Source organism: Melanerpes formicivorus, unplaced genomic scaffold, assembly GCF_026170545.1.
Source record: "Melanerpes formicivorus ecotype bairdi unplaced genomic scaffold, bMelFor1.0.p_v2 SCAF_83, whole genome shotgun sequence".
Classification (NCBI taxonomy): domain Eukaryota; kingdom Metazoa; phylum Chordata; class Aves; order Piciformes; family Picidae; genus Melanerpes; species Melanerpes formicivorus.
Genome location: NW_027142435.1, coordinates 1,151,290 through 1,161,964, shown reverse-complemented (window position 1 = coordinate 1,161,964; position 10,675 = coordinate 1,151,290). Strand labels below are relative to the sequence as shown.

The window sequence follows — 10,675 nt, the reverse complement described above, 5'->3', positions numbered from 1 at the left end:
GCTGCGCTGGCCAGGAAGCAGCGGGAAGCGAGGCTGTAAATCAGCGAGCGGCAGGCGGTGATTAATCGCCGCCTCCTGCGCCCACCGCGGCGCCCTGGCCCCGCGCCCTGGCGCGTCCGAGGGGTCCGGGGGCAGGATGGAACTGCCAGGACTTCGGCGGCCAAGGGCTTCCCACTCCCTGGGCCCTCACGCATGGGAGGCCAGGACGGGATGTTCCCAACCCCAGTTGTGGCTTCCCGTGGGTGTCACACGCGTGGCGAGTTGCGGCGGTGCTCAGTTGTATTGACAGCTGCCAACCGTGCGGGTACATGCGGGGGGGGAGGTGAGGAAGGGGATAGGGGAGGGAGCCCCGCTCCGAGCTCCAGCCATGCTGCTGCTGCCCACCCCTAGGGTGGAGGGGGCATGAGGGTGGTGCCAGCTGCTTGCTGCCGGTTGGAGTTTGCCGTCTGTGCTGCTGGAAGCACCTCCTGGGCTCCTCTTCGGGTGCCTCGCTGCCGTTCTCCGTGCGCTGCTCGGTTCTTAGCCGCTGGGGTGAGGGCAGCGTCAGACCCTTGGCCACTATGCCAGCCTTTCCCCTTCCTCCCCCAACCCGCTGGGTCCCTGCACCGCGTCCTGCCCCTCACCTGGGGTTCCTCAGGGAGAGTGTGAGCTGCTCCATGAGCTTCTGCACCGAGCGCTCTATGTCCTCTACGGTGATTTTCCCTGGTGAGAGGGAGCAGTGGGGGCTGAGCCAGGCTGGGCGCTGGGTTGAGGGTGGTGACCCCCAGCGAGCCCCTCCCACCCGGGCACTCACCCATGTTCCCCAGGGCATCGGTGTAGGCGCCGCTGCTGGCTAGGGGTCCTGCCCGCGCCGCGCTGCCTGGCACCCGCGAGCCTGTGATGCCAAAGACGTCCATCTGCGGGGCAGAGCAGGGCAGGGTGCTCAGAACCGGGCTGCTGCTGCTCAGAACTGCTGCCCGGCCGAGCACGGCGCCTCTGGGGGAAGGGGACCCAAGCGGGGGGGGGGTGGGGGGGGTGCTGTGGCAGCAGCTTGTCTCTGCGCGGGGGCACCCCCCAGCAAAAGCGGCCGCGCAGAGGCGCCGGCAGAAGTTCAGGCGCAGGAGGAAGATGCCCAGCCTGATGTTCTACCGGCATGGCCCCGGAGCGTGCCCGGGGACATCCCTGTGTCCTGGTAGCTCCCTCACCTTGGACCCCAGGCAGATGTTGAGCTGCTCCTTGAAGTACCCAGCCTGTGCAGCCGCCTTGCCCTTCTCCTCCAGCTCCTTGCTGAGCCTCTCCTTCTCCGCCGCCAGCTGCTGCTTCTCCTCTTGGCCACTCTTGACCCGCTTCTCACTGTCCTGCAGCTTCTTCAGCCACTCCTGCTTCTCCCAGGTGCAGTTGTTACGGCACTGGTGCACATACACGTCGCAGTCACTCTTCTCCATGTACTTGGTCTCCCGTTCCTGCTGCCAGAGGAAGAGTCCTTCCGTCTTCTGTGCCAGCCAAGCGACCTGGTCGTGGGCAGCGTTGCAGCTGTGGGACCTGAGCATGTCCTTGAGGCGCTGGAAGGTGTAGCTCACATGGGAATTCAGGGAGCCACACTCGACCTTCAGCTGCTTCATCAGGGTTTCTGTGGACCTGAGGTTGGTCCTGGTGGTGAGAAGGTCCTGCTGGCACTTCTCCAGCTCCCGGGTGGCTTCGCCCAGCGTGGCATCAGCTTTGCGGGTGTTCTCCTCCAGCGTCTTCATGGCCATGGTGGTCCGGTCCAGCTGGCTCCTCATCACAGCCTTCTCACCTGCAGGAGGGGGAGGGGGGACACACGGAGTTGAGGTGCAGGATTCTCACCCAGCACAGAGTTGTTTGGGTTGGAAAAGCCCTTTAAGGTCATCAAGTCCAACCAGCAGCCCAGCACCACCATGGCCTGAAGTGAACACCTCCAGGTGGATGATGACTCCACCACCTTCCTGAGCAGCCTCGGGGTGACACCCCAGCTTGGCCTGGGGAGGCACAGACCCCTTGCACAGGTGAGGATGGGTCCCTGAGGTGTCCCCAGGGGGCTGTGAGGGGTGGGGCTCTTACTGTTGCAGCTGGCATTGAGGACGCTGAATACCATGTGGCACTCATCCAGCTTCGTCCTCTGGAGGTTGATGAGCCTCGTCATCTGCTGCAGCTGAGGTGGGAGGAGGAGAAAGAGGAAGGGAAGGGGTCAGAGCATTTCACAAAGACCCCTCCCAGCACTGCCTTGCTCCCCATGGGTGATGGTGAGGGTGGGGACAACAAGGAGGGGGCTGTGAGATCGAAACCCCCTCAAGCAGTGCCTGCATCTGGGATGTTGGGGATGAGACCCTCCCCTGGGGCTGGGGGCACACTGGCATCACCAGCAGGTTCTACCCTCCCTCCCCTTCCTTCTCATCCATCCCTGCTGACACCCGTGGGACTGAAGCAAGAACCTGGTCACAGGTGGGTCACCAGCACCCCGGGGCGGGGGTGTTGGGCTGGGGGCTTTCCCTCGCCGCCTGGAGGAGCGGAGCTCACCGTGGGGATGGCGTTGGAACCTTGGCTGCTGTTGCATTTATCCAAGTCTTTCTGGACCTTCTGGAGGAGGGCCTGCAGGCCTTGCTTGTCCTTGAGGGTGGCGTTGAGGGTGCGGGTGAGGTTGAGGTTCCTGGCACTGAGGGTGATGATCCTGCCGTAGCTGCTCTGGACCTGCTCCTCCATGGCCCGCAGGTGCGTGTCGGTGCCAGCCTGCGCGTTGCCGTACACCATGAAGAGCACCAAGCCCAGGATGATGAGGAACTGGATGAGGGAGGTGAAGAGGAAGATGTACTTGATGTAGAAGCCACAGTCCCGCTTGGGCATCACCTCCTTGGTTTCCAACCCGAACTTGGCCATGGCGTAGTTGCTCTTCTCCATCCCAGCCAGGCTCTGAGCGCTCTGCCCGCCCGCGGCAGCTCCTTTCAGGGGGCTGGGGGGGGTGGGGCTGGGGTGGGGTGGGGCTGGCTCCCAGCACTGTGTTTATATTGCTCCAGTTAATATTTCCTTCTGCTGGGCTCCTTCCTGCTGCTCCGGATGCCTCCCACCGCCGGGTTATCACCAGGCAGCTTCTGTTGGCAGCAGGACCTATTGTTCCCCTCTGGGAAGGGACTGGGACCACGCTCCCCCCACCACCTTCCCTCTGCTAGGACCTGGTGCCACCCCCCTGGCATCAGTTTGCACCCCAAAATATCCCCTGGCACAGCAGGCACTGGGGGGTGCCCAAGGAATGAGTCCCCAGGGTGGGCTGTGGTCCCTGGCTTTGCCAGCAGGGTGATGGAGGAGGAGGATCCTACCCCTGGCACCAGGTAGCCCCAGGTTGGTGTTGGTGCCACGTCCTGGTGGTGGGATGGTGACATGTGAGACGCCACAGGAGACAGCTGCCTGCCAGGTTGGTGGCACGCAGGGACTGGTGCTCCACATCTGCTCTCCTGCACCTTCTGGGCAGGGGAAGGATGTGGCCAGGCCCTGGCTTGCAGGTAGGGTGGCAGTGGGCTGAGGTGGGTGATGCCACGGGATGAAGCCACCAGTGGGAAGCTGCAGCTGCCACCCTGCAGAGCCACTGTCCTGCTGTGGGCCTTGAGAAGCTCCTTCTGGCCTCTGTCCCTTGCTGGGGACATCTCTGGTGGGCTGCTGCTGGTGGAAGGGAGCAAGGGGCAAATCCAGAGCCCTTGGTGCCCGTGGGCAGGGTCCCCAGACTGCTGAGGAGGCCCTGGGTGAGCACATGGGGTGTGGGTGGCCCTGGCAGTGTGCTGGGACAGCCACCCATGGCAGTGACACTGCCAGTGGGGCTCACCCCAGCTGGACATGGATAGTGGTGGGTTTGCAGCCATCACCCCCATCCTGCTCCAGATCTGGGGTGCCCCGGGCCGAGGGGGGCCTGTGGGTGAGGAATGACTTGGGGATCAACTGGGGATGTGGAGGGGAGGACAGGGAAAAGAGGTCCTAGGGGCTGCAGGGATTGGAGTTGAGGGGACACACACAATGCTGCTCATCAGATCCTCCCCACCAGTGAGCACAGAGGGGGTGCCTGGGCTGCAGACACCCCCAGACCATCTGTGGCCATTGCCACCCTGTCCCCATCCTGTGGGAGCCCTGGGGTGTGGTGGAGGCTCTGCCGTGTGCCCAGGAGCTTTCCCCTCGTGCCCAGCTCTGCAGGATGCCCAGCCCGGGATGGAAAGGCGCTGGCTGGAGCTGGGGGGGGAATTGTGGGGGGGTGACACCAGGAGTGTGACCCCGAGCCGCTGGCTGCTTCCTGCTTTCTGGCTGTGCCGCGGTCCTGGGGGACCGGGAAGTGTCTGCGAGGGTCGGGATGGTGTCGGTCCCAAATCCATTCTCAGCTACTGGCGTTTCCTTCCTGAGCTGCAAATAACGGTGAGTCACCCCCCGCCCCGGCCCCCTCCCCCCCCAGCCCCACCATGGGGACGCTGCCGGGGCTCTGCCAGCCCCCCCTGAGCCCAGGACCCCAACGTGTTGGTGCCTTCACCACTTAGTGCTCCCAGCAGCAGCCCAGCCCCCAGGGCTCCCTGCATCTTCCTGGGGACACCAATGGGGTGTCCAGCACCCCCCCAGCCCCCGCCTCCGGCCCCTCTCTCTATCCCATTTTCCAGTTAACCTCCTGGCTCTGATTAATCCATCCCATGCCAAGGGCTCTTGTGTTGAGGTCAAACCATGGGAATGGCTTTTCCCAGCCTTCACCCTGGCCTCAGCTGCTGTAGATTTGGGGTCTTCACTTTGGGACCACCAAGTTGGAATGGGGCTGATCCCCTGCCCCCCCCGCCCAAGGTGGCCTCCACATCCTGGGGAACTCCAAGGTGGGATCCACTGCCCAGAGGATCACCTCCCAGAGGCACTTCCACCTGGCAAGCCTCCTGCCAGCACCTTCCCCAGCCCCCCTGAGCCTGGGTGGGGGGCAGAGAGGGGCATGGGGGGGCGCAGGCAGGAGGGGGCCGGATGCCTGCCCTCTGAACAGGATATGGCGGTGGCCACGGCAGGAAAATCCTCAACTTTCCTGGAAACCTTTCTTCAAAGAGGAGCAAAGGGGCTGGGAAGCGATGGGAAAACAGCAGCAGCTGCCGAGCCCTGTCTGTGCCCACCCCCACCCCGCCCCCCAGCCCAAACCTCGGCCCCACAGTCCCTGACTGGGCCCCCCACGGATGCTTGGAGGGTCCCTGGCAGAGGCGGGTCCTGCCCTGGCAGCCAGTGGGCAGAGCGGTGGCAGAGCCCGGTTAGAGTCCTGGAAGGGACTGGGATGCCTGAGCAGGTGGGGGGAGGGGGGCTGCTGGAATCGGGGGGGGGCACAGCTGTCTTTGGGGGGAGCAGGAGGATGGGCAGACTGGTGGCACTCGGTGACAGCCTTTATTATGCCTGCCCAGTCTTGCCAGCTTCTGGGAGCACGTTGGGAATGTGGTGTTGGATCCTGAAGCAGTCGGTGAGGAAACCAAGCCCTGGAATGGGCTAAAACTGCCCCAAAAGCTGGGCCGGGGACCCCTCCAGGCCTGCGGTCCTGCTGCACTGGTGGCACCGGGACACGCCGTGGCCTCGGGATGCGTGACGGGATGGTGACAAGCAGCAGGACCGGGACACACAGTGGGATCGGGAGGCAGGGTGGGATCCGGTGGGACGAAGCCGCACGGTGCCCACCGGCATCGTCCATCCGGTGAGACTGCAGCGCGGCCGAGCCGCTGCTGGGTCCCGGTGCTAAGGGGCGCTGTGGGACTGGGAATGCTGGGGCTCGGCTGCGTGAGGGGGGCCCCAGGCTCCAGCACGGAGCGGGCCTGGGGGCTGCGGGGCTTCAACTCTTCCTGCAAAAGAGGGAAGGGCAAAGAGTGAGGTCCCCCCGGGTCCTGCTCCCTTGGGGACAGCAGTGCTGATGACACTGGGTGCCTGCGAGCGTCCAGCTGGCTGCACCAGGGAAGCCTCCTCCCCAGATCAATGGCTGGGGGGTGTCGTGTCCCCCCGCCCCTCCCGGCCCCCCATCCAACCATTCAGCACCCACAGAAAGTACCGGGACGGGGGGCACCTGCGCCCAGCTGCTCGGTCCCTCGCCCGGCGCCGCATCGCCTCCACCTCGGCCGCGTAGTCACGCCTGGGGGGACAATGGAGCCGTGCCAGGGGGGTCCCTGTCACCAGCACGGGGGGCAGAGGGTCCCCAGCTGGAGGGATGGATGGGCACAGTGATAGAGGGGCTGGGGCCAGGCTGGGTGTGGGGCTGGGCTGGGTTGAGGTGGGGTGCTCAGCCCATGGTGGGTGACAAGGACCTTACAGGGTGGCCTCGAGGTCTCTCTGCCTGGCCTGGCACTGGTCCCCTCGTGCCCTCAATGCTCGCTGCTGCTCCACTGCCATCTCCAGCTGCTGCTGTAGCCTCTGTGTCCGCTCCTTGCCCCGTGCCAGCTCCTCTGAGGGACAAAGGGGACAGCAGGGTCACCCACCCACCCTGCTGGGTATCCTCCAGCCCTTGGGTGAGCTCTTGGGGACAGAACTCACCTTGCAAAGCCACCTTGTCACGAGCCAGCTCAACCCTCTCCCGCCGCAGGGCCAGCACCTCAGCCCCCAGCGCCGTCACGTTGGCCTCCAGCCTGGCCTGGGGACAGGGGACATGGTGGGGTGGGATTGGGGGACAGAGTCCTCCCATCTCTTCCATCTGCTGTTGGAGCTCTGCCCCTCCTCAGCCCTGCCCGGTGTCCCCAAGCTGTCCCAATGCTTCTGGTGACTCTAGGCTCCCTCTGCCAGGTTTCTCGAAGGGGCTGGGAGATGGCCTGGGGCTGTTCAGAAGAGGTGTGGCACTTGGGGACATGGTTTAGTGGCCATGGTGGTGTTGGGTTGAGGAGTGGACTGGGTGATCTCAGAGGTCTTTTCCATGATGCCATGAAAATCCCTTCCCTCCTGGAGGGAAGGCTCAGCCTGGGCTTGGTGAGGATGCTGGTGCAAGGAGATGGCACAGGAGCCCCACGCCACCTCATGGGTGCCACCCTGGGTGCCTGGGAGGAGACAAGGCTCCCCTCCAACATTGCCCCCAAGAGGCTGCAGAGCCCAGCCCCGCTCCCGGCGCCAGCCCTGGGAAGCTGGAGAACTTTTCCAGCCTCTCCAGGCCATTGTTTGGCCGGATGAGCCCAGAGGGGCGGTGGGACCCAGCTCTTCCTCCAGACCGTGGCCGCGGCGCTGGGGCCAGGCCCTTTCCCAGCTGGGGCCACAGCTAAAAATACTTGGGAAGGGAGAAAATGGCAGCTCCAGCCCCCGTGCTGCCCTGGGGTGGGATAATTACATGGATGAGGAGCAGCTTGGGCATGGCTAAGAATAGCCAGGCACGGGCAAGTGAGCACAGGGACAGCAGGAATGGGAATGTGCCAAGGGACTGGGAGCAGCCAGAGCTCCCTCCTTGGAGTGTGCCATGCAGGAAGGTGGCCATGAACCCTGAGGTGCTGCCAGTGCCCCCTATCCAAGAGCTGCTTTTCTTGTTCCCAGATCATCTTCCTGTTTGCTCTCCAGGGGTTTCCCAGTGGCAGTGCTGGAGGCTTTCCATGGACCTGGCTGGAATTCCCCCAGGGATGAAGCATCATGTGGTGGAGGCTCCATCCATGGAGACACTCGAGGTCAAACTTGATGTGGCCCTGAGCAGCCTGCTCTAGTTGGGGTTGGAAGTGGATAATCCTTGAGGTCACTTCCAACCCCAACAATTCCATGATTCTATGTCCCTGCTGGCTGCAGGGGCTTGGCCAGGACGAGCTCCCAGCTTCCCTTCCAACCTGATGCATTCTAGGATTCCAGGAATCTCCAGCTCTGGAAGCTCAGGCCGTCCCCGGGGAGGCTGATGTCAGCTTGGCCAAGGGTCTGGGGTCAGGATGCTGAGCTCCCCTGGAAAGTCCTTCTCACAGATCCACAGAGGGGGAAGGGACTCTCCAAGCTCATCTTGTCCAAGCCCCCTGCAGCCAGCAGGGATACCTCCAACCAGAGCAGGCTGCCCAGGGCCAGACCAAGTCTCCACCCCAACATCACATTGGGGGTGGCCAAGGAATCCGCTCCCCCCTCTCCCCCAGCACCTACCGCCCGTTCCCGGCAGGAGCCCAGGCTGCCGTTGACCTTCTTGCTGTCTCCGCGGGCCCGGGCGAGCTCCCTCCGCAAGGTATCCTCCAGCCGCGCCGCCGCCGCCGCCGCCCGCTGCAGCCGGGCTCGTTCCCGCTCCAGCTCCTCCAGGCGGCTCCCCAGTTCCCGGCTTTCGTTGGCCGCCCGTTCCCTGCATCCCCGCAACTTCCCCACGGCCTCGGAACGCCAAACCATCACGGCCACGGCCACAGTCACCGCCGCCACCAGCACCAGCAGCGCCGCGCACAGCCCCAGCACCTTCAGAGTGGCTTTGGGCACCGCGGGGTCCATGCTGGGAAGGTGGGGAGGGGACACAGACCGCCTGGGTGGTGGCTGGCCGGGATGTGGCAGCGTCCCCGGGGCAGGTCACTCCCTGGGTCGCTGTAATTACCACGTGTGGCTTCTTCTCACCGCTTCGGGCTGCGGTTTCTGGCAGGGCACAGCCCAGAATAGATTCTGTTTGTGCTGGAGCTTGGTGGCTGCCCTGCTCCTATGCCCAGCCGCGGGTCACAGCTGCAGGGACACAGCAGTTGTGGGTCTGAGGGGTGGTGGAGATGCTGAGGTTGCCAACAGGTCTGGTGAGGAGCAGCTGAGGGAGCTGGGGGTGTTCAGACTGGAGCAGAGGGGGCTGAGGGAGACCTCATTGCTCTCTGCAGCTCCCTGAGAGGAGGCTGAAGCCAGGTGGGGTTGGGTTCTGCTCCCCAGGGTCAGGAGGCAGTGATATGCGGCAAAGACTCCACAACCCGAGAGGTGTGAAGTGGGGATGGATCCATTCAGCGCTGAGGCGCACGGGGGATAGCTCCTCCCCAGCAGGAGCAACAGCATCGTTCACCCTCCGGCTGCCCTGTGCCCTTACCTGCCAGCGAGTCCCACACCGCGCCTGCACAGAGTCCCTTCCTGGCCCCGCCCAGGCGTGCCTCATATTCTAATGAGCTCGAAGTCCCTTTGGTGGTCTTCAGGATGAAGTCAGCAGGTCCTCCTCAGTGTTGAACTTTTCACCCTTCTTCCACAAGGGTGCTGATTTTGAAAGCAGCTTCTCCCTTATTGCAGCAGCCTTGCATCTTGCCCCTGCCTTATCACAACAGCCTTGGATGTTCTTTCACATCTCACATCCTTTACATCTCACGTCCTCTCACCCTGCTTTCACAAGCAATAAATGTCAAGGATATATTGTCCACTCAGCTGCCCCTTGACCAATCCTCCTTTAACTCACAGTTCTCTTGCATCAACAGAGCAAGAAGAAATGGCCTCAGGTTGAACCAGGGGAGGTTTAGGTTGGACATGAGGAACAATTTCACTGCTGCAGGAGTGCTCAGGGATTGGCACAGGCTGCCCAGGGAGGTGGTGGAGTCCCCAGCCCTGGAGGGGTCTGAGAAAGGAGCAGCCATGGCTCTTGGGGTCATGTTTTAGTGGCCATGGTGGTGCTGGGTTGCTGCTTGGACTGGATGACCTTGGAAAGCTTTTCCACCCCCAAACTGTTCTCTGACCCTTCCCCAAGGCAGGGTTCTGGCAGCGTCCCCCTGCCCCTCCTGTGCAGCAGGGTCAGGGCTCCAGGTCCCCAGGAGCTGCTGGAACAACCACATGGAATTGTCACAAAGGTTCTCCTGGAAATTGGTTAGGAATGACCAAAGGCTCAGCCCAGGCCAGGGGGGAGCTGGAGGACTTTTGGTTGTAGCTCCTGGTGCCACCCTCCCTGCCACTGCCACTCTGCCAGGGAGCCAAGAGCTGGCAGAGATCCCTGATATGGAGCACCCCAAACCTAGGGATGCTCTGGTTGTACCCTGACCCTCAGCACCTCCTCTCTCCACCTCCTCCAGAAATAGCTGCTCCACTTTCAAGACTTGATTGATTCTTTTTCCCTGCTGCTTCATGTGCTAGAAAAGAAAAAGGAACAACAAAAAAAAAAGAGCCCTGAAAAAAACCAAACAACCCAAATATTTACCAAATTTGCAGCTTCTGAGCCAGATTTCAGCATCTGGAGAGGTGCAAGGAGCTGGCAGGGTGCTGAGCCGGTGGCATCCAGCCCTTGGAGATGTTGTTGTTGTTATTTATTGGCTGGAGCCTGCAGAGGAACAGATCCCAAAGAGTTCAAAAATAGCCCAGGGAAGGGGAAGGGGAAGGGAGATGATTCTCTCCCTCTCTTGCATTATTGATTTTATTGTGATTACTTTCCAGCCCCAGCTGCTTTTGAACAACAACAGAACCGAGATGCTGCTCCTGAAAAAGAGAAGAAGCAGCAGCAAATAAAAATATCTCAAAAGCAACCGGGAGAGGAATGTGCCTGGATGAGGGCAGCCCCGGAGCCATCCCAGCAGCAGCCTGACTCCAGCCCGCTGCTTCCAGCAGCTCTCATTCTCTTTCCCCACTGCTTCCCCCTCCGGTTCCAGCTTCCAGCGGCCCCCTTCCCGTGACACCCTCCCAGCGTCCCCACCCCCAGAAGGGTTTTTTTGGGGGGGGGAGGGTCTATCACCTCCAGCTCGTCCCCGTGTTTGCGGGTTGGTTGTTTTCCTGCTCCTCCCGCAGGTTGCTCCCGGGGGGAATGCCGGGAGCGGAGCAGCGCCTCTTGGCCAGACGGCCTGGA

General features: G+C 62.7%; 1 protein-coding gene across 2 annotated transcripts; it reads right to left on the bottom strand.

Moving 5' to 3' along the window:
• Positions 1-261: 261 nt before the first annotated feature.
• On the bottom strand, positions 262-2,929 carry PLVAP (plasmalemma vesicle associated protein). 2 transcript variants are annotated; one of them, XM_068165067.1, is made up of 7 exons: positions 2,515-2,929; positions 2,059-2,149; positions 1,587-1,774; positions 1,185-1,490; positions 794-896; positions 624-702; positions 262-526 (listed from the first exon to the last, which is right to left on the bottom strand). In XM_068165067.1, exons 1-7 carry the CDS (start codon positions 2,890-2,892, stop codon positions 520-522), a joined length of 1,152 nt encoding a protein of 383 aa, XP_068021168.1. In that variant the 5' UTR covers positions 2,893-2,929; the 3' UTR covers positions 262-519. The 2 variants fall into 2 exon arrangements, with proteins under 2 accessions (XP_068021168.1, XP_068021167.1); XM_068165066.1 differs by having other exon boundaries at positions 1,185-1,774.
• Between the last annotated feature and the right edge of the window lie 7,746 nt (positions 2,930-10,675).